Here is a 13,379-nt window from a genome sequence, read left to right on the forward strand (position 1 = left end):
CAAGCTCGAGACGTGTGTCGGGACTGTGTGTCGAGCGACCCATCCCTACTTAACAGTATCTAATGTACAGTCTATGGACGAATACAACTTACCTGATGTGTTTAATCCTCTGACTCATGGTATTTTCATCGGCAAGGAAAGCCCAATTAAGACCTGTTGCTGGTATGCTTGTACAATCTAGTGTGGCTGTGAATGAGCTAACGTCACTAGCGCGACTGATGGGTTTGTAGTCGTTGGAATTACGATCTTTCACAATGTTGTAATTCAATAGTTACGTAACAAACTGCAAATGTCTTTACATGAAAAATTGTCTTTAAAATTGACAAACATCATATGGGTAATTCAAGGCACAAGTCAACCGGGACCAGAAAATAATTTCTTTTTCGCCATAGACTGGCGTTCAAATTTTTTTGAAAGATAGGTCCCATGGAGGCAAGTGGAAGTGGCGTCACTGGCACACTCTATAGCGGCAGGTTCAAACACACCTGTCTCCACTCATTGAATGCCAAGCTGTTTTCGGGAGCTTTGTCCTAGAGTGCCAGCAATCTAGACCATTGTTGATGATTTTTGTACAGCCACAGCATATTCTGTGTTATAGCTATGAACACATAGTAGGAGATTGTTAGAATATGTGATTGAAAAGCGTTATAACGGAATGCTCATTAGCCTAGGCTACTGCAGACCTGTCATACAGCTGAAGGCTTTGAAGATCGCTAAAGAGCTAAGCACCAACTTCAAATCTAGCCTTAAAGATGCAACGCAATGGACTGTCGTTGCATAGGAGAAGTTGTGCCCATCAGACTTCGAGGAGAAGCTAACTCTTTTCAGCGGTAAACTATGTGACCAATTTAAGGAAAACTCATTCTGACTCTTCTTCTCACTCAAACTTCGATCTGAAGGGCAATGCTGATTAAACGTCATGTGTTTTTTGCGATGCCAACATCCTTCAGTCTTGAAACTGCTAGTTTCAAGTTAGACGTGTAGGCTATGGTTGATGCAGTTATTGAAAGTTATATGGTTCTTTTCTTTCATAATTGGTAGACATACCACAGTCTATCTTTTACACTTTAATGGCATTATAGAAATACCAAATCATTCATTAATGTAGTTACAAGTTATTCATTTAATTTAAATTTGAAGAATGCATCCCAAAAAAATGAATGAAATTGATCTTATGAATTAGGCCAACAGCCTATAAATGAATTCATTGTGTTATCACCAGCATTTAAAAAAACAACAAAAAAACAACAAATTCTATATAAAACAAGATTTAATCTACAAAAAGCTGCTTCTATTCAGGCTATTTTATCATTTCCCCCAAAAAAATGTCCAGGGGGGGTCGGTCTTATATTCAGGCCAATATGGTATATTTGTTTATTTTCATTGTTTATTTTCATTTGGCTATTGATTGCATTGACATTACTGTTTATTATTGCTATTCTCATTAATGTAGTCTTACCAAGTTTTTAAAACTGTTCACTGTTAATTTAACTATTGTTTTATTTGTAAGTTGCTTTGGACAAACACATCTGCCAAGTCCCATAACCATATGTGTAGACAACTGCCATACTGGCGTTGCAAACTAACCCCATGCATTTATATGAAGGGTTTTTTGAGTCCTGTGTCTCCTCACTAGAAAGTCTGACAGATGATTAGCTGACTACCTTGAAGAGTAGTGCGGATCAGCTTGTTAAGTGAATAGTTGGATTATTAATATTGTAACACACTGGCTCGGAGTATGTACATTCAGGTGAATGTATTCAGGTGAATGTACATTCAGGAATTAAAGAAGCGAGCTGATCGGCTGACTGGCCGTTCAGTAAGCAGTGCTGTGATTGGCTGTTTTGGGAAAATGTGTAAAAAAGTTTTGTACTTGTAAATTCGTTTCGTACCCGTAGATCTGTTTCATGTCTGTAGAAAACAGATGCGCACTTGCAAATGGAAAATCCGTGCGTGCAAAAATCGTTCGCAAATTCACAAAACTTTTTTCGACACAGTGACAAAACGGATTTGAAGATGTACAAACCATTTTTACATGCACAAAATATTTTTACGGATACAAAGTATTTTTACATGTACACAAATATTTTTTACGAGCACAAAATATTCTTACAAGCACAAAACGTTGGTACAGGTACAGAAAACTTTTGGCGAGAATTTTATACCATAGACATACTGCTCTGGGTACATCCATGTAAACACCACAGTCAGAAGAGGTGAAACAAAGATTGTTAACAATCTTTGGGTGAAACACTTAAAAAAGAAGAGCTAACTTAGCTAACAAGCAAACAGCTCAACTTAACTCTATTCCTTCCCTACTATGAATCTAATACTATTAACTAGAACTAATAAAAATGTGATCATTAGTATTATTATTAATGATAATTGTTGTGTTTTCCGACTAGTCATTCCTCCCTTTGTATTTCCCACGTTATATGTGCAGTGCATTCACGTAACGTTAGCAGAGACGGTTAGCTGCCCAGTTAGCTGCCATTACCTATTGTTACCTACTAATTACCTATCCAGTGCTCGCGTTTTAAACTATACTGTTTATTAGTTCTAGTTAATGATATTAGATTCATAGTAGGGAAGGAATAGAGTTAAGTTGAGCTGTTTGCTTGTTAGCTTGTTGTCTAAGCTAGCTAGAACATAACAGTTACATGACCAAAAAAGTTCAGCTTGGCTTAGGCTGACTAAAGACCCATTCATTCTGGACATAAAAGACGGACTTCATACGCCCTAACCATTGTACTTTTACACGAAATTGGGTAGATTACCATTATGGAAGAAAATGAAGCGTGTCTCATTAAGTTATTGTTCCCACAGGGTTAGTATTATTATTAATGATAATTGTTCTGTATAGTTATTGTGTTATGTTTCCGACTAGTCATTCCTCCCTTTGTATTTCCCACGTTATATGTGCGTGCTTTCACGTAACGTTAGCAGAGACGGTTGATAAAAGCAGTATCTTTGAAGTTAGCTTAGCCCAGTCTTGTTTCACCTCTTCTTCTTTAAGTGTTTCACCTCTTCTGACTGTGGTGTTTGTATGGATGTACCCAGAGCGGTATGTCCAGCGTTTCAGAATTAAAGAAGCGAGCTGATCGGCTGACTGGCCGTTCAGTAAGCAGTGCTGTGATTGGCTGTTTTGGGAAAATTAGTAAAAAAGTTTTGTAGGCCTACTTGTAAATTCGTTTCGTACCCGTAGATCTGTTTCATGTCTGTAGAAAACAGATGCGCACTTGCAAATGGAAAATCCGTGCGTGCAAAAATAGTTTGCAAATTCACAAAACTTTTTTCGACAGTGACAAAACAGATTTGAAGATGTACAAACCATTTTTACATGCACAAAATATTTTTACGGATACAAAGTATTTTTACATGTACACAAATATTTTTTTACGAGCACAAAATATTCTTACAAGCACAAAACTTTGGTACAGGTACAGAAAACTTTTGGCGAGAATTTTATACCATAGAAACAATGCATGTTGGCCTATTATTCTGACTGCAATTTTTGATGCATGTAGGCATTGGTACTACCACAGCCACTTTTGAAACTATATCCCCTCTCATCACAGATTGTCTTGACTTTTGGGTCTGATGGAAACATTAGTGAATGTGTTCCAAACTAGTATCTCCTTGAAAGGAGATCTAGGTGGTCATATAGGCTACTTTACATGTAAGGGTTCAGCCTTTAGTCATCCAGTCCATGTATAAAAGCATTACAAACACAGTCGCATACTTCAAAGCATCCTTTAAATCAATATGGTCAAGTCAGACATTGACACTTTGAATAAGAGATGGTCAACATTCCAAAATAAAAAGTTCTGAGGGGACAGATTTAGCCTGAGGGACACCTAGTGGTGTAGCAGTGCAGACTGAAACTTGCAATGGAACCCAACTGGCAAAAAAAGGACAAGCTAGTCATGTAGATGTCATTTTTATTTAAAATGCAGATATTTGCTTAGTATGCTTCAATGACCTTTATTGGCCCCAAGAGTGCCTCCGATTCCCACTGTCCATCTGTGCAAAGGAGAAAGATTGTACATAAACGTTAAACCACACAGTGTCAAAATTTAACAGGACCAAATGCTATACCTGCAGCCCCTTCTGTTCCACACGTAGAGTCACAGCAGACACACATTTCATCCATGCCATCAGAACAAGTCCATCTGAAAAGGATCAGTTAGCAGACACACACCTCTAGGATTAGTCAACTATGCCCCCAGTTTTGGATCAATTCTCACTACAGAATTGGGTCAAGTATTAAGATGTAATGTTTTTCCTGGGTCAGACAGACAGATGGAGGTAGATGTAAAGACTAGGCATTCACTGCAAGTCATTTTAGCAAGTTACTCATACAGGTAGACAAATGTGGTTCTCCGTAGCCTATTGAGCCAAACTGGGGGAAATAAAAAAATAAATCTTAGCCTTTTACTTACTGCCAGTCATTAGAGAAAGAACAAGCCTTGTGGTTGGACACTGTTGATGCTGTGGTTGCCACCAGCTGGCAGGCAATATAGATCTGGAAGGGAGAACAAATATACCATTGTGCCAAGGATAGATTAGTGAAACTCCCAAGAGCAGCATTTCCATTTCCCTTGCTTACATTGTCTCCGTCTCCTGGTGCAAATGTAAAGGCCTGCAGCTCAAACCGCAGCTTGTCATCCTGAGCCCTGGGCAGGAAGCGAGATCTGGAGCCGGTCAGCTTGGCATCAACGAGACACCTGCAGGAAAGGGAAGATGGACATTAGCAAAACCTTCGCCATGGTTGAAGTAGCCTGTGAGCCAACTTGCTAACTACTGCTTTCAAACACCAGCAGCATGGACGATGCTGAAAAAGCTACAATTTACCAACTGATTAGAAGTTTAATAAAGTTGCAGTCAATTCAGTTTAGACCCATGAAGCCTAAAAGCAAACCTGAATCTAGGCTACCATCAAACGAGCATATGCAATGGAAGGAGTAATTTTATAAAGCCTAAGACACGTTAAAAATAAAATAGTGCTTCCCTCACCCATGGTTCTCAATGAATGAATATCTGGGCAATGCGTTTATATCAGGGACTGCAGTGGCCACACAGGAGTGGACAAACACACGCAACGGCACGTGGTTGTACTGGATCACTGAGGCTTCAATGTGCAGGATGTGTCCAAGGTAGTAGGTGTTGCTGGCACGCTCAAACTTCCAGTCATCTGAAAACACAGACAGAGGTAGGGGCTACTAACACAACTCTGCACTTTGGCTTGTTTCTACTTGAATTCAGATGCAGACTCCACAAACCTGTCATGAGTCTCAAGGAGAAGACCAGGACTTCCTTGGCAACCTTAGTGGCAGCATAAGGGACCCAGGTTGGTCTGAGGGCATCACTGCTCACATCATGCTCCCTGACATTGAAATAGAACACATGAGACTCGAGGGTCTCCCATGTGGCACAGCACAAATACCAGGCCAAGTTGGCAAATAGTTTTTACCTTTGATAATAGCATCTGAGATCAACAGCAGCATTATTCAGCCTCATGATTGAAGTTCCAGGAAGAACTTTAGGCACATACATAAGTGTGAAGGTATACACTAGTTCATCCTCAGTCATCTATGAAGGAAAGGAGAGCAGTGTCCATCAAGTAACACTAACAGTGATCGATAACACCTCAAGTCATAGGAATGTGGTACTTTAGAGTATACAGTACCTGAAGCCTGCTGCCACAGCCATGCAGTTCAGATTCAAAAATCAAAACCTGTGCAGAGGGGTCCTCCTCTATGAAACCACAGTCACCTAGAGACATATCTGTTGATTGGATTAGCTGGCCAGTGCCAAAGAAATCTCGACACACCTCCACTTGCACATAAGCCTCTCCACAGCTCAATGCCACAGAATCGGCCGGTATCGGCACATCGGGGACAAACGGTACCTTAGGCTCCACTGGTCTCTCTGGTCTCTTGGGGAACGTCCATTTCAGCTGCTTCACAGGAGTTTTTAGTTTTTGCTGGGACTGAAAAGGAACAGGCTGCTGAACAGGCTTGTGGAACGCTTCACGTACAGGTTCTGGATCACTCTGGGGATCCTGTGGCAAAGATCGATCGCCGAGCGCTTCATGTACAGGTTCCGGATTATGACTCTGGGGATCCTGTGGCAAAGATCCATTGCGGAGCGCTTCACGTACAGGTTCTGGATCACTCTGGGGATCCTGTGGCAAAGATCCATTGCCGAGTGCTTCATGTACATGTTCCGGATTATCACTCTGGGGATCCTGTGGCAAAGATCCATTGCGGAGTGCTTCCCGTACAGGCTCTGGATCACTCTGGGGATCCTGTGGCAAAGATCCATTGCCGAGCGCTTCCTGTACAGGTTCTGGATTAGCACTCTGGGGATCCTGTGGCAAAGATCCATTGCGGAGTGCTTCACGTACAGGTTCTGGATAAACACCCTGGGGATCCTGTGGCAAAGATCCATTGCGGAGCGCTTCACGTACAGGTTCTGGATCACTCTGGGGATCCTGTGGCAAAGATCCATTGCCGAGCGCTTCATGTACAGGTTCTGGATTAGCACTCTGGGGATCCTGTGGCAAAGATCCATTGCGGAGCGCTTCACGTACAGGTTCTGGATCACTCTGGGGATCCTGTGGCAAAGATCCATTGCGGAGCGCTTCACGTACAGGTTCTGGATTAGCACTCTGGGGATTCTGTGGCAAAGAGCCATTGAGAGATTCCTTAGTGTGGTCATCATCTAGTGGAGAATATGGATAACCACCAAAATACGATCTGTATTCTTTCTTCAAAGGACCATACCAAGGCAATCGATTAGCTTCAGTCTGGAGAGTAATTGCAAATAGCACCAAAATAACACTAGGACAGACTAGCGACCCCATTGCTAAAATCTGAGCTTTACTCTCCACTAAGGCAACCTGGTGAATAGCTTGATCTATTTAGACCTGCATTTTATTTGGTGTTGAATTACATAGGCCCCACCCTATTCTTGATAAGTCAAAATCATCTACACCTGTGTTACTCACATGTCACTCTGCAAAATGGTGAGGTCAGGTGTGTCATGATTAGAAAAGCAAGCTGATTGTTCACCTGAAACCCATTAAAGCGTTGTGGACACTGGCGCTGTCGAGTGAGCTGTCACTTGCCATGCACATCAGCGCCTAACTTTTTAACTGGCAAACCCAACAACACACCAACAAAATAGACCTAAATCATAAATTATCAAGCAATTTACACGGTGGTGTTGGCAAATTCTGATGCTGGTGTAGTTGTATTGAGAACAATGGAATCTAATGTAATTAATGTTGAGAGCGGAGTGCGGCGAACTCATGTAGCTTGTGCTTGCCCTACTAGTTGATGTCAAAATGGCTGCTGTAAAAAAGGTCTATTGTGGAGTTGGACCATTAGTAGCGGACATGCGTCATACACAGCCCACATAGCTAACAATAGGTCAATCAGCAGTGACCAAAAGGGTTACACGAGGAATGCAGTGACAGCAGGCTTCAGATAGCCTAAACTTCATCAGACCTACGGAAAAACACTTGATATTAAAGATAGAAATGTACCTCTGATAACTACTGATGCCATACACAATCCCATGGCGGGATTCCAGCGTTCTGCCACCCAAAGCTGGAGGACATAGACTAGGACTTGAATTTCCCCTTAGGGATCAATAAAGTATCTATCTATCTATCTAGGTCATACTGCATCTGCTGGCTCAAAGCTGGTAGGTTTACCGCTCTTTCTTTTGTGGACAACTCGGGAGGCAGCTCTGCTAGTATTCTTTTGTCTCTCCATATATCTACTCAGGCATTTGGGCTGCAGTGCTGAAGATGCATTTTTGGATTTTTGGTAGGAGATTGTTAGAATATGTGATTGAAAAGCGTTATAACGGAATGCTCATTAGGCTACTGCAGACCTGTTATACAGCTGAAGGCTTTGAAGATCGCTAAAGAGCTAAGCACCAACTTCAAATAAAAGATGCAACGCAATGGACTGTCGTTGCATAGAAGTTGTGCCCATCAGACTTCGAGGAGAAGCTAACTCTTTTCAGCGGTAAACTATGTGACCAATTTAAGGAAAACTCATTCTGACTCTTCTTCTCACTCAAACTTCGATCTGAAGGGCAATGCTGATTAAACGTCATGTGTTTTTTGCGATGCCAACACCCGTCAGTGTTGAAACTGCTAGTTTCGAGTTAGACGTGCAGGCTATGGTTGATGCAGTTATTGAAAGTTATATGGTTCTTTTCTTTCATAATTGGTAGAAATACCACAGTCTATCTTTTGCACTTTATGGCATTATAAAAATACCAAATCATTCATTAATGTAGTAATTTAATTTAAATTTGACGAATGCATCCCAAAAAAATGAATGAAATTGATCTTATGAATTAGGCCAACAGCCTATAAATGAATTCATTGTGTTATCACCAGCATTTAAAACAACAAAAAAACAACAAATTCTATAGCCTATAAAACAAGATTTAATCTACAAAAAGCTGCTTCTATTCAGGCTATTTTATCATTTCCCCCAAAAAAATGTCCAGGGGGGGTCGGTCTTATATTCAGGCCAATATGGTATATTTGTTTATTTTCATTGTTTATTTTCATTTGGCTATTGATTGCATTGACATTACTGTTTATTATTGCTATTCTCATTAATGTAGTCTTACCAAGTTTTTAAAACTGTTCACTGTTAATTTAACTATTGTTTTATTTGTAAGTTGCTTTGGACAAACACATCTGCCAAGTCCCATAACCATATGTGTAGACAACTGCCATACTGGCGTTGCAAACTAACCCCATGCATTTATATGAAGGGTTTTTTGAGTGCTGTGTCTCCTCACTAGAAAGTCTGACAGATGATTAGCTGACTACCTTGAAGAGTAGTGCGGATCAGCTTGTTAAGTAAATAGTTGGATTATTAATATTATGTGGTAGGAATGGGCTCTTTGCACGAAAGGCTCTAAATGCGGCCGTTTTGTATCCGGTGGAGTGTGTTGTAACAGCATTGGTTATATTCTGCTCCTAACATCTTCACTCCAACACTGAATGTCTTGTTTGCTCAATTAAATAACAATTTTAACTTGCATAAATCCTTTATCATAACATGCTGATTTATTAGGTGCAACACCCAACCGGGTCAGTGTAGACACTAATCACATTAACAATAGCGGCAGGTTCAAACACACCTGTCTCCACCATTAACAAACGAGCTATACGCACAGAGTCCATTTTCCACCACTGAGTAATGCTACAACAGATAAGGTTCATGTTCAGAGTGTTTGTCGTGTCTTCTTACCACATATTCCAATAATTGCCAACCTATACACATTTCCAACCAAATCTCCAAATGTGGCTTTCAGGGTCTTTTAACAGTAGCCTGGTTAAAATCATTTACTTTGTGAAGTCTGGGTACTCACGATTGGGAAATGCTTCCAACACTAGCATGGAGACAGACTGGACCAAAGTCCAACCACAACGCCAATCACATTGATCAGGGATTCCAAACGCAACTTCCTACTTTGCACAAACTTCACAATCTGACAACAGCATCAGCAGTCAGGAAACAATGCATGTTGGCCTACCTTTTCTCCAAATCAATTCACACATTCTGACTGCAATTTTTAATGCATGTAGACATTGGTACTACCACATCCACTTTTGATTTTGAAACTATATCCCCCCCTCATCACAGATGGTCTTGACTTTTGGGGTCTGATGGAAACATTAGTGGATGTGTTCCAAACTAGCATCTCCTTGAAAGGAGATCTAGGTGGTAATATAGGCTACTTTACATGTAAGTGTTCAGCCTTTGGTCATTCAGTCCATGTGTGAAACCACTACAAACACAGTCACATACTTCAAAGCATCCTTTAAATCAATATGGTCAAGTCAGACATTGACACTTTGAATAAGAGATGGTCAACATTCCAAAATAAAAAATGGGACAGATTTAGCCTGAGGGACACCTAGTGGCACAGCAGTGCAGACTGAAACTTGCAATGGAACCCAACTGGCAAAAAAGGACAAGCTAGTCATGTAGATTTATGCCATTTTTATTATAAATGCAGATATTTGAACAACATCTCAGTATGCATCAATGACCTTTATTGGCCCCAAGAGTGCCTCCGATTCCCACTGTCCATCTGTGCAAAGGAGAAAGATTGTACATAAACGTTAAACCACACAGTGTCAAAATTTAAGAGGACCAAATGCTATACCTGCAGCCCCTTCTGTTCCACACGTAGAGTCACAGCAGACACACATCTCATCCATGCCATCAGAACAAGTCCATCTGAAAAGGATCAGTTAGCAGACACACACCTCTAGGATTAGTCAACTATGCCCCCAGTTTTGGAATGTTTCTGGATCAATTCTCACTACAGAATTGGGTCAAGTATTAAGCTGTAATGTTTTTCCTGGGTCTGACAGACAGGTGGAGGTAGATGTAAAGACTAGGCATTCACTGCAAGTCATTTTAGCAAGTTACTCATACAGGTAGACAAATGTGGTTCTCGTAGCCTATTGAGCCAAACTGGGGGGGGGGGGGGGGGATACAAAAAATTAAATCTTAGCCTTTTACTTACCGCCAGTCATTAGAGAAGGAACAAGCCTTGTGGTTGGACACTGTTGAGGCTGTGGTTGCCACCAGCTGGCAAGCAATATAGATCTGGAAGGGAGAACGAATATTACCATTGTGCCAAGGATAGATTAGTGAAACTCCCAAGAGCAGCATTTCCATTTCCCTTGCTTACATTGTCTCCGTCTCCTGGTGCAAATCTAAAGGCCTCCAGCTCAAACCGCAGCTTGTCATCCTGAGCCCTGGGCAGGAAGCGAGACCTGGAGCCGGTCAGCTTGGCATCAACGAGACACCTGCAGGAAAGGGAAGACGGACATTAGCAAAACCTTGGTTGAAGTAGCCTGTGAGCCATCTTGCTAACAACTACTTTTCAAACACCAGCAGCATGGATGATGCTGAAAACAGCCAATTTCTACCGACTAATTTATTAAACTGCATTAGTCCATGTCCCGCTCTAAGAGCAATTAACTTTCAGACCCAAGAAACCTGAAGAACCTAAGAATAAAGGCTTTTTAAATTAACTCCAAGACACTGAGGAGAGATTAAAGAAATCCAATAGCTTCCCTCACCCATGGTTCTCAATGAATGAATATTTGGGTAATGCGTTCATATCAGGGACTGCAGTAGCCACACAGGAGGGGACAAACACGCGCAACGGCACATGGTTGTACTGGATCACTGAGGCTTCAATATGCATGGTGTCTCCCAGGTAGGTGTTGGGGGCCCGCGCAAACTTCCAGTCATCTGAAAACAATAAAAAGCCAGAGTGGATTTACTACCCCTTCACTGTACTCAAGAACACTAAGTTTGTCCAAAAAGTAGCATTGAAAATCTGCTATTAAGCTTGCTTCTCGAGTGCATTCATGTAATGCAGGATCCCACAAACCTGTCATGAGTCTCAAGGAGAAGGTCAGGCCCTCCTCAGCAACTTTAGTGGCAGCATAAGGGACCCAAGTTGGTCTGAGGGCATCACTGCTCACATTATGCACCCCAACATGTGAATAAAAGCATGAGATTTGAAGGCCCTGCATTTGGCATGGCATCAATACCTGGCCAAACCGGCATGCAACTACTGGTACTGCCAAGAAGGGCAATTATTACCTTGAGTAACGGCATTCTAGGTCAATTGTAGCACTGTTTGTTCTTACAATAGGAGATGCATTGAGGGCTTGGGGTGCATACACAAGGGTGAAAGTATACACCAGTTCATCCTCAATTATCTATGAATGAAAGTTCAGTCATTTAGATATAAATGTTGAATTATATTTGTGCATTACATCAGCCAACACAAACTGCATGGCGACATTAAAAACACTACACAAGTCATGTTGGCTTAGCATTTTAGACACAAGTTACCTGGAGCCTGCTTCCACATCGGTGCAATTCAGAGTCAAACACTAGAACCCGAGATGAGATCTCATCCGAAGTCATGAAACAGTCACCGAGACGGATATCACCTGGTTCAATCAGCTGGCCAGTGCCAAAGAGGTCCTGGTTCACTTCCACCAGTATGTTATTCTCTCCGCACCTCACAGCCACAGAGTTGGCTGGGACCGGCACAAACGGCACCTCGGGACTCATGGGTTTCTCTGGCATCCGTGGGTACTTCCATGACGGCTGCTTTTTGGGCTCTTGCAGTGTTTGCGTGGACTGAGAGAGAGCAGGCTCTTGGGCAGGCTTGCGGAACACTTTACCAACAGGTTCCTGAGCAGAGTTCTGAAGTCTCTGTGACCAGGAGCTACCAAAAGAATCCCCAGTGTGGCCCTCCCCTAGTGGTTTATAGACAGATGACCGGTCAGAAATACCTGAACGGTGCTCCCCCTCATGATAAAGCCAAGGCAGTCGTTTAGCTTCAACCTGGAGACTGATCACATACAGTACTATAGCAAAAGCAACTGGCACACTGAACCCCATTGTAAAGATGTGTGACATTCTTCCCAAAGGCAACCTGATCAGCAGAGCTATTTGTTTAGACCCGCATTTTATGAGGTTTAAAACTGCATAGATCCCACCCCAGTCATTACTGGTGTAATTATCAGCAACACCTGTTGACACTCACATGCCAGTTATCACAATGGTGAGGTCAGGTGTGCATCATGATTAGAAGAGAAATGGTGCGTGTTCATGTGCTTTGCCGTCGGAATGTGTGACAAACACAGATGCCACAACAAAGGCCACATGGACTACAAACGAACTACAATGTGATGACAAAAGTGATGACGAGCCCCTAACTGGCACCTAACGTGAGGTGAATGATGCGGAATGATCAAAGTCAAAGTCAAAGTCTGCTTTATTGTCAATTTCTTCACATGTCAAGACATACAAAGAGATCGAAATTGCGTTTCCTACTATCCCACGGTGGAGACAAGACATATTTTACCAATTAGATCCACAGACAAACATAACATTCAAGTAAACAATATAAAAAGTAAAAATAAGAAGGCACATACAATGAAGAAATAAGAGCAGCAAAATTTGGTTGAAATTGTGCAATTGTGCATACAGTAGGCAGTCAATATAATAGTGCAAAAGTCAGGCCAATAAATGGCTGAGGTAGTTTTGTTTGACCTAAGTATGCAAGTGGCATAGTGGTGCAAGTTATGTAAGAGCAGCAGAAGTGTGTTCAGAAGTGTTCAGGACAACAGGACAACAACAACAAGTTGCAAAGTGTGCAAGTGTACAAGTGGATGATGACGTTTTCACTGGGAAAAAGTTTTTTTCTGATGCCCATGAATGCTAGGCATGCGGATTGTTTATCTGAAACACATTAAGATTCAATTTAGAACAGCTGAGTTTCCATCAAAATCA

General features: G+C 41.7%; 1 protein-coding gene and 1 pseudogene across 1 annotated transcript; both read right to left on the reverse strand.

Annotated features, from left to right (window-relative positions):
- Nucleotides 1–3,964: 3,964 nt before the first annotated feature.
- On the reverse strand, nucleotides 3,965–6,699 carry LOC143126074 (zona pellucida sperm-binding protein 3-like; annotated as a pseudogene).
- Nucleotides 6,700–10,078: 3,379 nt separating this feature from the next.
- LOC143126075 (zona pellucida sperm-binding protein 3-like) lies at nucleotides 10,079–12,503 on the reverse strand. Its single transcript, XM_076287993.1, has 8 exons — nucleotides 11,928–12,503; nucleotides 11,674–11,791; nucleotides 11,458–11,562; nucleotides 11,141–11,315; nucleotides 10,747–10,864; nucleotides 10,579–10,661; nucleotides 10,201–10,286; nucleotides 10,079–10,137 (listed from the first exon to the last, which is right to left on the reverse strand). The coding sequence occupies exons 1-8, from the start codon at nucleotides 12,501–12,503 to the stop codon at nucleotides 10,079–10,081; spliced, it is 1,320 nt and encodes a 439-aa protein (XP_076144108.1).
- Nucleotides 12,504–13,379: the final 876 nt, after the last annotated feature.

This window comes from Alosa pseudoharengus, unplaced genomic scaffold, assembly GCF_046254945.1.
Source record: "Alosa pseudoharengus isolate Yale_2024_CS ecotype anadromous, Long Island Sound unplaced genomic scaffold, YU_APseudo_1.1 YU_APseudo_1.1_scf_16, whole genome shotgun sequence".
NCBI classification, from domain to species: Eukaryota; Metazoa; Chordata; class Actinopteri; order Clupeiformes; family Clupeidae; genus Alosa; species Alosa pseudoharengus.

Coding starts and splice junctions, on each gene's coding strand:
- LOC143126075 (XM_076287993.1), bottom strand. CDS start 12,503: ATGTCACACATCTTTACAATGGGGTTCAGTGTGCCAGTTGCTTTTGCT. Junction 11,563..11,673: donor CCTAGAATGCCGTTACTCAA/GGTAATAATTGC, acceptor ATTCACATGTTG/GGGTGCATAATGTGAGCAGT. Junction 10,865..11,140: donor TCATTCATTGAGAACCATGG/GTGAGGGAAGCT, acceptor CCTTTCCTGCAG/GTGTCTCGTTGATGCCAAGC.